General features: G+C 38.8%; 1 protein-coding gene across 4 annotated transcripts in view; it reads left to right on the top strand.

The window, feature by feature from the left end:
• The first annotated feature begins 1,159 nt into the window (after positions 1–1,159).
• Positions 1,160–14,649, top strand: part of LOC137378842 (Fanconi anemia group A protein-like) — an 89,114-nt gene continuing 75,624 nt past the window's right edge. For 3 of the 4 annotated variants that reach the window (XM_068049268.1, XM_068049267.1, XM_068049266.1), the window contains exons 1-8: positions 1,160–1,765; positions 3,860–3,969; positions 4,112–4,205; positions 6,511–6,653; positions 7,562–7,657; positions 10,078–10,151; positions 11,539–11,645; positions 13,863–13,945. In XM_068049268.1, the coding sequence (XP_067905369.1) occupies positions 1,690–1,765; positions 3,860–3,969; positions 4,112–4,205; positions 6,511–6,653; positions 7,562–7,657; positions 10,078–10,151; positions 11,539–11,645; positions 13,863–13,945 (783 nt within the window). In that variant the 5' untranslated portion in view covers positions 1,160–1,689. The remainder of the gene's footprint in view (positions 1,766–3,859; positions 3,970–4,111; positions 4,206–6,510; positions 6,654–7,561; positions 7,658–10,077; positions 10,152–11,538; positions 11,646–13,862; positions 13,946–14,649) is intronic. The other variant, XM_068049269.1, reaches the window with a different exon arrangement.

Genomic DNA, 14,649 nt, shown 5'->3' with positions numbered 1-14,649 from the left:
GTGGTTCAAGAGTTCACCTACCTAGGCTCAACTATCACCAGTAACCTGTCTCTACATGCAGAAATCAACAAGCGCATGGGAAAGGCTTCCACTGCTATGTCCAGACTGGCCAAGAGAGTGTGGGAAAATGGCGCACTGACACGGAACACAAAAGTCCGTGTGTATCAAGCCTGTGTCCTCAGTACCTTGCTCTATGGCAGCGAGGCCTGGACAACGTATGTCAGCCAAGAGCGACGTCTCAATTCATTCCATCTTCGCTGCCTCCGGAGAATCCTTGGCATCAGGTGGCAGGACCATAGCTTCAGCACAGAAGTCCTCGAGCGGCCAACATCCCCAGTTTATACACACTACTGAGTCAGCGGCGCTTGAGATGGCTTGGCCATGTGAGCCGCATGGAAGATGGCAGGATCCCCAAAGACACATTGTACAGCGAGCTCGCCACTGGTATCAGACCCACCGGCCGTCCATGTCTCCGCTTTAAAGACGTCTGCAAACGCGACATGAAATCCGGTGACATTGATCACAAGTCGTGGGAGTCAGTTGCTAGCATTCGCCAGAGCTGGTGGACAGCCATAAAGACAGGGCTAAAGTGTGGCGAGTCGAAGAGACTTAGCAGTTGGCAGGAAAAAAGACAGAGGCACAAGGGGAGAGCCAACTGTGTAACAGCCCCGACAATCAAATTTTTCTGCAGCACCTGTGGAACAGCCTGTCACTCTAGAATTGGCCTTTATAGCCACTCCAGGTGCTGCTCCACACACCACTGACCACCTCCAGGCGCTTACCCATTGTCTCTCGAGATAAGGAGGACAAAGAAGAAGAAACGATAATGTAAGCTGTTCTTTATCGTAGAAAAAGAATTTCACACAACTACAGTTGCAACAACATTTAAGTAAACTAAAATTCAACTCACTTATTCTGTTCATTATAAGTTGCTCTCTAAAGTCTGTGATTTGGGAAAAAAATAAGAAATTTACAGTTTCTGTCACTTTACCAAAAGAGTTACAGAATTGGAAACTAACACAAGGACGCAACTGCACGTCAGCTGGTCCTGGGCGGCCTGTCAATCAAACCACATTGACGAATAAACAGCGACTTCCGGAGAATAATCCACCAATCGTATGACAGCGCGGGATGAGCGGAAGGGCGGAAGTACATTTTGTTCACAGGAGAGGGGAAGAAGATGTACAGCAAGTAACAGGGACGGAGATAGGAGTGATAGCAGTATTAGTACTTCATGTAATGTAGTAGTAGGCAAATTATAAGTGCCAGCATTATTCCAGCAAAATGCAGAGAGTAAATTAGTATTAACACGTTATATATTCGTACAATTACAGCAGTGAGTTAGGGTTACCACAGCAGGGGGTCTTAACCAATTAACATATAGGAAGAGCAAAGAGTTAGGTTTAGCAATTCATACAGTTACAACAGAGAGACAAATAACAACAGAGTGAATTTAAAGTAATTATCAATCGCATTGTTATACTAGAATTAAAGCTATTAATTAGTTAAAGCAGAGAGATGGGTTAGGTTTAATGCAGATGCAGTACTGAGAGGTTCACATTGTTTTACAGTAGGGAAGGAATGATGTAGGGAATAACAGGAAAGTAAGCTGTTAAATTAAGGTGGTGTTTGTTTAGATTTTGCATATATAGTTGTGCAGTGACAGTGCTTTTTGTGTGAAAGTGCAGAATGTCAAGTGTTGCCTCTGATTATCTATCTTGTTCCCCTGATGTGACTCAGAGGAAGACACTCTCACAATTGTTGGGTGAGTTTATACTTAATTTAGAATCAATATGGTGCTTTATTTTCAAGCTTGGGCTGAATTAAAGGGACACTATTGTCATTAAACATTGCCTGGTAAAAATTGTTTGGGGAGGCAGAGAGCATTTATCATTTTGCTAAAATCAATTTATATTCTAAGGTAATATGTATCCACTGGTAAACAGTATTACATTAAGTGTTTGTAAATGTGCAAAACAAGCCAGAAGCCTACTAAAAGAGAAAAAAGTCTACAATTGAGCAAATCAGTGACAGATGAAATTCAGTCTAAATAAATGCAAGGTGCTACACAATAGAAAAAAAAATGTCTCAAATATAGTATGGATGGTGTTGAAATTGTTAAAAGTAAAGCAGAAAGAGATCTGGGCGTGATATGAAATTTGAATGTTTAAATGTCAGATCATTTTGAAGTAGGGATAAACAAAGCAGATAGCTTAATTACACTTTTTAGATCAGTTGCGTACAAATCTGAAGCTGTCTTGCTAAAGCTGTACAATGCTTTGGTCAGACTGTACCTTGAGTAATGTGTTTAGTTTTGGCCACTAAAAAATAATGGAAACTTTGAAACTAAAATATGGAAACAGTATGGATAATGGCTAAGGGTTTCAAAGGATTGAGCTTTGAGGAAAGACTGGAGAAACTGGGACTCCAGCATCGAAAGGAAGCAACTGTGATTAGACTATACAGTAGAATATAAGCTGTTGAAAGGTATAGATGAAATTAATCTGGAACACTAGTACAAGGTGTGCGGCGATACTAAAATAAGAAGGCATTTGTTCAAAGCTGTGAAAGGAAACAGATATCAGGAAGAATATTTTTAAATAATGAGTGATAAAACTTGGAATGGTTCTCCTGGTGGAACTGTAGAGGCAGGAACAGTAGACTAATTTCAAGACTCCAAGTTGGATGAGCTAAACTGGCTCGAAGAACCCTTCTTAATTTTTATTCATTTGTGATTTTGTCCTTCAGTATTCATTTGGCCACAGGCAGAATCATGTTCATAGAATTATATTTAAAAAAGTATGGCAAAGAAGGAAGCCATTTGGACCATTGTGTCTGTACCAGCCAAAAAAGTTATGTAATTTAATCTCACTTTCCAGGTCTGTAGCCCTGCGCTTCAAGTGCATATCCAAGTATTTTTTTTCAAATGCGATGAAGGTTTCTGTCTGGACCGCCCTTCCAGCCTCTGGGTGAAAAACATTCTCCTCCACTCCCCTCTAATCCTTCTACCAATTGCTTTAAATCTATGCCTCTTGATCATTGACCTCTCTGCTATGGAAAATAGGTCCTTCCTAACCAAACTTTCAAAGGACAGTGTCCACCTGTCCAATGAAACTGTTTAAATTTAGAAATGAATTAAATTTCAAGTGGTGGAGCTATTTCATTAGGAAAGTTTTTAGTGCTTGGAACAGCCTGCCCTGAAATGCCATGATGTGAATTACAGCAAGTTCTTTCTGCAGAAATATCAGCTACTTAATAAAAGCTCTTCACATTTGTAATGGCAGGAGAGGATGATGTAGTAATGTCACAGGGATTTTGTCAATCTGCCCTCTATATGGGCAAGACATTTTAACACACTCTCTTTGAAGCCACATGCTAAACTGTCAATACAATCATATAAATAGTTTTTACCTAAAATGACAATCAATAATTTACGTGAAATATCTGTCACATATGGTAGACATGGAATTTCTGTACTGATCATATAATCAATCAGAAATTGATAATGGGGAATGCTATGATGGTTTGCTAACATTGACTGAATTGATGCTGCCTTTTGATGAGTCAATTTTTTTTCTCATTATGGTTGTAAATACATTTTTAGAACTAACAATTGAATTGAATTAGAAATGTTTGATCAGGATTAATTTATGGAGTAATTATCTTTCAATAATACCAACAAAGGAATGTAGCCAAAAATGGCCAACTAACCTGGCATTGTTGGGGAATGAAGGGAATATAGGAAAGATAACTGTAGTGCAGTCCTGTCTTGCTCAGTTTTTTAATGTTTTGGAAATTACTGTTTGATTTGTTGAAGTACAATAATTAAGGGAGTTCACAATATCTTTAACTTCTTCAGGTGCAAGACCCCGCAGGAAGAGACAGAGATGCCCTTCAGAGCTTCAACTGAAAGAGACTGTGATTCGGTTTATGAGGCACCATCAGAATCTTGGTGACCTACTCCTTGAGGTAATAGACATGACAAGTCTTAACTAAGCTACTAAATACAGGAATGTGAGCAATGTTGCTCTGCACATGGGAAAGGTGAGTTTCCGATTATAAGAACAGAAATTTCAGTTAGAAATAACTAAAATAATTATTTACTTTATAGGTAAATGGGTCGGCGAGTAGATGTTTATCTAATTGTGGTAAAGTTAACTCTGAGGATCACAATGCCAATGCTCCTGGCGGAGGTTCTTTTATAGGTACGTTTATTACATAATTGCACATGGAATGTTTGTCTTTTTAAGTCTGCATTCAGAATTTCAGTCAGTATTTTTCCTGTGACTGTTTTCCTGCAATGAGGACATGGGTTGCATGGAAAGCCATTTGTTATCAAAAAACTGACCAAATGCACAACAAAATCCCTGCATAAAGTGCAGCATTATATTTACTGCAGCTATGCTGACCTGAAGTTGCTCTTGAAGTTCAGTAAATATGTGCAGTACGATAAACATTGCTGAGATCACTGGAATTCACTCACAGATTAATGCACGAGGAAGGAACAGTTACTATGGATATCAGGACACTAAAACAAAGCATAGTAATTCTAAACCGCAATACCACTACTTATTAGCCAGTTAGAAATAACTGCTTTCCTAATAGCAGAGAAGGCTGAGGGGAGATATGATTGAGGTATACAAAATTATGAGGGACATTGATAGGTTAGATAGGAATAAACTTTTTCCCTTAGCGGAGGGGTCAATAACCAGGGGGCATAGATTTAAGGTAAGGTGCAGGAGGTTTAGAGTGGATTTGAGGAAAATAGTTTTCACCCAGAGGGTGGTTGGAATCTGGAACGCACTGCCTGAAGAGGTGGTAGAGGCAGGAACCCTCACAACATTTAAGAATATTTAGATGAGCACTTGAAACGCCATAGCATACATGGCTATGGGCCAAGTGCTGGGAAATGGGATTAGATGCTTGACGGTTGGCACAGTCATGATGGGCTGAAGGGCCTGTTTCTGTGCTGTATAACTCTGACTCTAGATCCCACTAAAATGAAACTGTGAATCTCTGGTGTAGGGAGCGCTGAAGTTTCACTGTGTTATACTGTGTTGAACATCCCAGTTTAGATTAACAATAAGCTATTGGGAAGAAACCCAAGTATGAATGTAATTCAAAATGAGAATTTAAACCCATGTCTCCCTGTCCAGGATGTAGTGTATCAATGGGTTGCACCACTTGCCTGCTACTCATGTTAATTTGGTGCCACACAAGATGTGTGTGTAAAAGTAATATTGTCTCAGTAAGAAAACCACACTGGTGAAAGGACAAATAAAATGCCTACTTAAAAATGGAAGGTTCAAAATTAAAGCTTTTGTCCATTGATATTCTGGTGTTAGAATAATGTGCAACAAAGGTTCACCAAACTAATTCCTGGGATGGAGGAATTGTCCTATGAGGAAAGATTAAATAGACTGGGCCTTTATTCTCTGCAGTTTGGAAGAATGAAAGGTGATCTCATTTAAGCATACAAAATTCTTACAGGCTTGACAGGGTTGATACAGGAAGGATGTTTCCCCTGGCTGGGGAGTCCAGAACCAGGGGACACAGTCTCAGAATAAGGGGCAGATTGTTCTGGGACTGAGTTGAGGAGGAATTTCTTCACTCAGAGGGTGTTGAATCTTTGGAATTCTCTGTTCCAGAGGTTTGTGGAGGCTCAGATGTTGAGTATGTTCAAGACTGAGACAATAGATTTCTACATATTAAAAACATCAAGGGTTATGAGGATAGTGCAGAAAAATGGTGTTGAATAGAAGATCAGCCATGATCTCCTTGAATGATGGAGTGGGCTTGAGAAGCTGAATGGCCTACTCCTGCTCCTATTTCTTGTGTTTATAGAAGTATTTGATATACTCAATACTTCTGCAGCTACAAGGATGACCCAACTCCAGTCTGCTAGCTGCAACTAAGATTGGGCACTTATTGAAGCAGGACTCAAACCTGTCACCTTGTCACTGAGCATTAGATATTCGAGCCACTGTACAACCCAATTAATTTTACTTTTAGGTAAGGTTGATGACATTCTTGACTGCCATATGAGCATGATAGCATAGTGGTTATGTTACTGGACTAGTAACCAACAGGCCTGAACTGATGATCCAGAGATTTGTTCAAATCCCACCATAGCAGCTGGGAAATTTAAGTTCAATTCAGTAAATAAGTCTGGAATTTAAAAAGCTGGTATTAGCAATGATGACCATGGAACTACCAGATTGTTGTAAACTCGCCTGTTTTGCTAAGGCCTATGGCGAAGGAAACCTGCCATCCTGCTGGTCTATGTGTGACTGCAGGCCCACAGCAAAGTGGTTGACTTTTAACTACCCTCTGAAATGGCCCAGCAAGTCATTCAGTTGTTTAAGAAGGTGGCTCATTCCCACTTTCTCGAGGGTAATTTTGGGATGGACAATAAATGCTGAACTTTCCAGTGATGCCCACATTCCATGAATTAATTAATTTTTAACTCATTTTTTAATGTACTTACTAGCCAGCGTGTTTCTTTTCCAGCTTCAGTTCTACAAGAACAGGCTTTGCAGATGGACCTGCCTGTTGGGCTTTTGTCTGCCAGAGCATCCATGGAGAAAGTTCAACAAGTTATGCAACTTGGGGTTCTGTCCAGACGTACTGTAATATTGGATTCTGTTCAACGTGTAGGTGAATTTCTTTTGATCTCTCTAATATAAGTATGCAAATTGTGGCAGTAAATGCATATTTATCGCAGGACTGGGAAAATATTTTAAATTATTATTTACAGTTGCCAAGTGGTGGATCTGAATTTGCCACTGATTTATCACATCAACTCTTGAATAAACTTACAGTAGTGATTGATTTGAAATAATTCAAGTTTCATTGAAAATACTAGGAAGGGAGGAATGTTTAGATCCTTGCCACTGTTTTGACAAAGGTTAGTTGGTGCCCATTCTCAATGCCTAGAGTCCAGTACCATATTGTCCTCAGTCTAGTGAACATTCTTTGGAACTGCAAGTAGTTTGCTTGGGATGAATGGTATTGTGGATTATCACGGTCTTTTCAAGTCAGGGTCCTGGGTCTGAATCCAACTCTGACTGGGGAAAAAAGTTTTTTAAATCTGTTGGCTATTTGCTTAAATTCATTTCAAGTAGAACAATCACCAGTTTGTGATGTTCCTTCATTACAAAACTGGCCCTGATTTGACATTATTTGACAATCTTATTCAAGAGGACACAGGCTGGCTGGTTTGGGAAATGGAAATATTACACTGGTGAACTAGGAGGTGACTCGCTGAGGCTGGGAACTGTGACACATTATCAAATCAGAGTAGAGGGAGCACAACGGAAACTTGAATTAAGACATTTTTTTAAAAAAAGGAATGCTCATAATAATTGAATGGAAAAGGAAACAGTTTATTGATTTTGTTTTTTGAATGAAGAATAAATAATCTAGGATAGTAGAAACTTAGTAATATCCGTAAAATAAAAGAATAAAATAGATATTCTGTAACAGAACACAACTGAAGAATGCCAATTTTCATTTTTTGGTTATGTCACTGTACACTAAGATGACATCATTATTATTCCAGGATATGCTTGCCTGTTTACTTCAGAGTATGCAAGAACTGTTGTCCTCCAGCATGCTCAGCCGACTGCAATTCAGTGAAGAGATTTGGAAAGCAAAGGTGAGGAGAAAGGTTGAGTGTGGCATAATTACGGGGGTCACAACTAAAGCTGCATCTCTGTTGGGAATGCAAATGTGTCAGTGATGAATTTGAGATAATTTACTTAGACTGCAGTAGAAACATAAACTGATTCTTGGAGAAAATATCAAATTTGTCGAACTATATTTAATCCAGGCTAAATTCCATTGTAGTGTTCCTGACACATGACAGCATGATAGTGTAACAGAATTTATAATGCATATTTCAAGAAGCATTTATATTTTCATTTATATTATATTTATGAAGGGTTAAGAGAAAAGTTTAATTCTTTAGATCGCTTTTGTTGGCCTTAAACAAAAAAACCAAGAAGATTAAGGTTTTGCAGGCTGGCCTAAGTGAGGATTGATTCTTTGTCCAGTTGATCGGTGCATAAAGTGTCCTCCTCGTAAAGTCCTCAGTTGCATAGCTATTTCTTGACTTAAAAGAGATAACTACAGATAGCAATTTATTGTAATTAGTAGAATACTTTGTGCTGAAAATTCACAATTTTCTCTGGCTCTGTATTTTATTGCAATAATCTCGATACTTGGGGCTTTCCAGTTCTTCCATTAAAATAGAATGTAAAACAGCACTGCACAAACTGGTGATGTTTTGGTATTCAGTTGTTCACAGTGCTCTGTGAGTTTTTAGTTCCATTTCAAAGAATTCTGTATAATGTAGTCTTGTCACATTTCTAAAATGCTCTTTTAAGGACAGAAGAGGTTCTGTGACATGCCTAAACATTACAATTTTTAGAACTAAATATATTCATCATAATTTTCTAGCCTGCTGCATTCATTCTATGTTCCTACTCTTCAAAAGGTTTCCCTATGAGAAAAATGGCAGGCTGAGCATAATAATTTTGGCTGGGGTTGTATTCAGAAGAAATGCCTGTGCCTGAGAGCTAGTGATAGCACAAGCTGCAAAGCCACTTACAGTAGCATTGAGCAGCTGGAGTAAATACCTCAAGATTAAATACAGTAAGCAGTTTGGTCAGGATGCAGGATTGCATAGTATGTTCTGTGATCAAAAGTTTGCTCAGCATGAAATGAGGTGCAGTTATGCTGATCAGTCGTCTCATTTTGCTAGTGGTTTTGTTTGGTATGTGTGCCTCACTTTCTATTGCAATTTGTGTTTAATTAAAACATACAATGGACTAAGCTTAAAATCTGTCTTTTGTACTCTGATATATTCCCTATTTCAATGCCACCTTCTAGCTACCAGTTCCCTGTTAATTTATATTGAGAAATAAAGTTTCTAAAACTTTATCTTTCTATCTTATTGTCTGTGGATAGAATTATAAGTAAGTATTCATTTTTTTTATTACATGTATCTTTGGGTTACTGCTGTTGATTTCTGTTATAAAGCTGGGCCTTGTAACATGATTATGTTTTAAAAATCGCAAAATGTTTTCAAAATTGTGATTTTTAAAAGCTCATGATGGTGTCAGGTGACCTCACCTCCACTCTGTGAAAGATTACCAGGATAACAGAGAAGACAGATCAAAGACTTTCTTCTGAAAAGCAGAGACTGCAGGGCTAACACCTGAACAATGGGTTTTGCCCTCCCAGACTTTCGGTTTGTAAAACAAGGAGTCATAACAGTAAATGTACCAGGTAGCTGTTAGCACCTGGGAACAATGGGAAAGGCTCAAGTGGCTTTGTGAAACCAGACTTCTGGACTTTGCATTTTTGGAACAACACAATGAGCTTCTGAATCCAGATAAATTTCACAGACTTTCTGAAGGCAAACAGGCTGTAAGGGAAGAAACAGATGGTTGTGGCCTCGAGAGAGAGGAAACAGCTGCTCTCGGAAGCTGTTACAGTAAAAGGCTGCAAAGACTTGAACCTGTTTTGAAAGTTGAAGCTTGCGGAGAGGTAGAAAACCAGCAGGATCACTAGGAAATGCCTTAGTCATGGACGTCGAAGTGGGAAATGCTTAGAGAAGTGAGCGGAGAACATTGATTTTTGAAATAGTCTGGGAGATCCAACTCATTGCAACTGAGAGGAATTTAGGACTTAACTACAAAGGATTTCATCAACAAAGAGGACTGTGTTAACATATAAGTGTGGTGTGACGTTTTCAAGTATTTTTAATAAGAAAATGCCTGCCTTTTGCATTTTGAGTTATCAGTTGCATACAAAGTATGATTCAGTTAATTGGGGATTTCTTTTAGTTTAGTTGTTAAAAGTCTTAAAACATTAAATCTTGTGTAATTCTTGAAATTGGTCTGGGGGTTCAAATCTCCAAATTTTTCATGTTAACAATCTCACTGAGGTCATAGCAATTTACGTGCTAGTTGATGGTTTACCTGACACCGTATACATGGTACATTCTCATGATAAGTGCTGTATTCTGATGGCTGCTGCTGATAGAGACAATATAATTTTTCTTTGATATAGGAATTGCCCACACTGGAAGTTGTTTGGCATTTGCACAAGGCGAACATTGTGCGCCTTGACGAGCTGGTTGCAAGGTATGTCCATTAAAGAAATAAATAGCGTTCCGTCTCCCATTAACAATGATTGGCAGCATGGTGGTAATGCTGCTGAGTGACTGGCTGTTTTGTGAAGTCATGTAGATCATTTCCAGGTGGGGCTGTAGAAAGAAAATTGAGTTGCAATACAGAACTGAACATAGAACAACTTTAGGGGTGGAAGGACATTGTGCTATTCTACATACCCTTCCTTTTGTGGCGGGTCGTTACTCTTTTCCCTTTAAATTATCCTGTGCTGCGCTCCATCTTATTTTACCATAACTTGCTAACTCCCCACAGCAACCACATCCAATTTATGCTGATCATTCATCTAATTTTGTTAGCGGTTGCTCTTTTTTATGATCCTAATATTTCATTACATCAGCAAAGTTGTTGCCGTTCAGTTTTGTAAAATTAACCAGTTTTTTGTGTGTATATATTTTGTATTAAATGTTCTGGTTTCATCACACACAACATGGCATGAATAAAAGTACTGATGCTCTTGTTGGATATGTTGTATTAAGTTAACCACACCTCAGATTGATGTTAACACTGTATATTCCAGTCCATACGTTTTCCCACATAATCAAAGTGCATTGCTGTCTTGAGCTGGCAGCTGTTTCAGGTTGCATCAAATTATTATTCTTAATCTGTGTAGGAAAGATGTAGGTATTTGGTGCTGACACATTTTATCAAATTATTTCTTGAATTGATCATATTCAGGAATCATAGAAAGTCTGAACGTTTTGTCTTTGTTCAAATAGACGATCTCTAAAATTCTTTTTATTTACTGATATATCCAGCTTCATAATAAAACTTTCTACATTTTAATGTAGAGAATCATTGTTCCCATTTTTGCCAATAAATGTCTCCGATCTTGTTCTAAACTTTCTAATTTTCCTGTTTGCCCTCCCCACCTCTTTGTCAACAGTACATGCACCAAGTATTTTTTAAAAAGTATTACTGCTGTAATTTTTTGATACCAATATTGGGACTTCGCTTTAAAGAGACCCCATTTTGTCACTGACTCTTGGCTTCAACTTCTCGAGACACTTACTCCAGTGACAGTACTGTAATCCAGAAGCGGCAGCAGCCAGGGCTGGAGCAATGAGAAGTAACTGCAATGATGCATGAAACTGGGGAATATGGCCAGGCAGTTTTAGTAATGGGGGAGGAGAACAAGATACTGTCATTATGATATACCACAGCTTTTTTGCTCTTTTTAAAAAAAACCCCATTGCATATCGTATAGTGTTAAAAAAAAAAAAATTGCAGTGGATCTTTTTATTCAAAGCTACCAGAGAACGTAAACTTTATAATCTGATGTTTAAAACCATACTTGCGAGCTTACTGCAGAAGAAACCCTGATTTTCTGCTTTGTGAATAGTAACCCTGATGCAACTGCTGTGGTACGCTGGCTCTTCAATGATCTGTGCCTCCTCTGTGTGGGAACTGAGCATCAGCATGAAGATATAGAGAGGCAGATACTATCAGGTAGGGGGAATGGTTGAAATGCTAAAACATGTATTGTGTAAATTAATTAAAGGAAAAAAAATACTTCTATACTGAAATGAAGTTGGTCAACTTAAGTGCCCTTTGCTATATTAGGTCGGTGTTTTAATCATTTGTGTGCTTGTCTCAGCCTACTGACTATGCCCTGCCACTGTAAGCATTTTGTTACCATAACTTGTATCCACTGGATCAGTAATGTCATGTGGCATCTTCTCAGAAGTACTGACTGTTGTGATTATAGTGGGAGGTGCCAGTCTACATTGTGGATATCTTAAAAAAAAAATCACCTCTTCACATTGTGCTAATGCTGCAGTAGTGTGGCTATTTGAATGTGTTGCTTCCTGTAAAAGCTCTAAGTCTGTCATTTTGAATTTTTTTTTTTACATTTTCTTCTATATTACAAGTGATACTTTACAGTCCTCACTTATTGCATGAAATGAATACTTGCTGTTTGCAGATTGATGTGGGTGAAGTGCTGCATTTTGTTGTGAAGCTCTGAAATTAGAAAAACATTGGTCTGAACAACAACAAAATCATTGGCTTGAAATGCCCTTGAGCTATTTGGCATAATTACAGCATTAAAGTGGAATTGTGCCATTTTAACAAGGAAATTCATGCACAACTTGCTTACATTGGTTATACACCAAAACCTCACTTGATGGTTTGCTCTACCTCAGTTATATCAACCAAACCCTCTATTGTTCATTTGCATGGGCCAGAGCTACGTAAAAGAACAACACATGCAAGTGTCCTGCATTTATATTTGCTGCAGAAACAGATGTAAATGTCAACATAATTTCTGCAGGAAATTCTAGGCCATTGACCCAGTTTTTTTGGATGGCTAATGGATATGATTTTAATTCAGTTCATTACCTTTTTGCTCAGGTGATGAGTTTGCTAACTGCAGCCTGGGTTCTGGACAAGGCACCTTCATCCACCATGAAAAAGATCTCTTGGCAGATCAACTTGGCAGATTAGTGGTCACAAGTGTTTTGGGGGTTGTATTATTTTACTGACCTATTGTCTTAGTTCCAGAGTGTGAGATTCTGTTTCTGTTCATCTGTGTTGTAATAATGTAGTTCAAAAACACATCAAGATACGATTCATTAACTTTCATATAAGTTAATAAGAAAGCAAGAATATAACCTGTAATTGTAGTAAATGAATAACAGTAAAGGCTGGCAATATACAGCAGGGCTGTTCAGGCAAAACATGTACCGCTCACACATTTCCCTATCTTTTTTCTCTTCAGATGCTCTATATTTCCTGCATTTTCTGTTTATTTCTGATTTCAAGTATTTGTTAACCTCCATAAGGGTAATATTTCTGATTGCCTGTTTCTCAGTTGTAGTGACTTTTATTTGTAGTTCCTAGGATGTGGGTATTGTTGGCCAGGCCAGCATTTTTTGCCCATCCCTAATTGCCCTTGAGAAGGTGGTGGTGAGCTGCCTTCTTGAATCGCTGCGGTCCATCTGGTGCGGGTACCCGCACAGTACTATTAGGAAGGAAGTTCCAGGTTTTGGACCCAATGACAGTGAAGGAATGGCGATTTAGTTCCAAGTCAGGATTGTATGTGGTTTGGAGGGGAACTTGAGGATGGTGATGTTCCAATGTGCCTGCTTCACTTTTAGGTGGCAGAGGGTGTGGGTTTGGAAGGTGCTGTCGAAGGAGGCTTGGTGAGTTGCTGCAGTGCATCTTGTAAATGGTACACAGTGCTGCCACTATACACTGGCAGTGGAGAGAGTGAATGGTGGTGGATGGGATGCTGATCAAGCAGGCTGCTTTGTCCGGGGTGGTGTTGAGCTTCTTGAGTGTTGTTGGAGCTGCACCCATTCAGGCAAGTGGAGAGTTTTCCATCACCTGCTGACTTGTGCCTTGTAGATGGTGGACAGGCATTGGGGAGTCAGGAGGGGAGTTACTTCTGCAGAATTCCCAGCCTCTGACCTTCTCTTGTAGCCACAGTATTTATATGGCTGGTCCAGCTAAGTTTCTGATCCATGGTAACACCCCAGGATGTTGATGGTGGAAATTCAGTGATGGTAATGCCGTTGAACATCAAGGGGAGATGGTTGAATTCTCTCTTCTTGTTGATGGTCATTGTCTGGCACTTATATGGCACAAATGTTACTTGCTATTTAATACCAATATTAAGTATTAATACTTAATACTATTTAATACTAAATATTATTATCTTTTCAGATATTGTGACCGTGTTAGTAAGAAATGGATTTCAGGAACGGAATGTTGTGGAATCGGATCCTAAGGTGAAGCACTTTTCACAGGTGAGGATGATTTAGATGCTACTCCTTTAACAGGACCCAGAGTTACTATTTGAGGTCTTCAGGGTTTGTACATTTGCACCCTTTTAAATCCAGAATGTGAACATTAGGAGAATGAATTCAGCCTCCACTCAATAGAAGTGCAGAGTACACCTGAAAACATGGTGTTAACCTTGTATCCTTCCAGTACCACAACCATGGCCAAAATCTTTTTAAAATGCATGCTTTTAAAGGGATGTGTTCAGTTCTTTGTCACACTATTGACCTTTAGATGAATGCATAAACCGCAGGAGCTTCACTCTTCTGGTTTAGGTTGAAACCCGTTCTTTGTTACAATCTTGAAAACAAGCTTCAAATTATCAACTCCAAACAAAACGCTTACTTAAGTTTCTGAGGACTCTGTGTATCAAAGATAGTTTGAACAACAGCAGAAGCGAAGGGAGCTAAAGCTGAATAATTTATACAATGTTACGAACTTCCAAAGTGAATAATATATGTAATGTATGAAATATTCTTTAATGCCTTTTTATCTTTGTTTCTGAAGCTTTGTACTAGCTAGAATTGGCCAGTGTCAATAACATTCAATGTTCAGCTGTAAAGGGAGGTGCTGCTGGAAGGCAGACCGGGTTAATTAAGTCACTTTGCTCCACAAAATTCAAATACTCAATGTCCTCTAAAGCTTTATCATTGCATTTATACAGGAAAAA

Source organism: Heterodontus francisci, chromosome 17, assembly GCF_036365525.1.
Source record: "Heterodontus francisci isolate sHetFra1 chromosome 17, sHetFra1.hap1, whole genome shotgun sequence".
NCBI lineage: Eukaryota > Metazoa > Chordata > Chondrichthyes > Heterodontiformes > Heterodontidae > Heterodontus > Heterodontus francisci.
The sequence above is the reverse complement of the archived record's forward strand: the minus strand, read 5'-3'. Positions and strand labels throughout refer to the sequence as shown.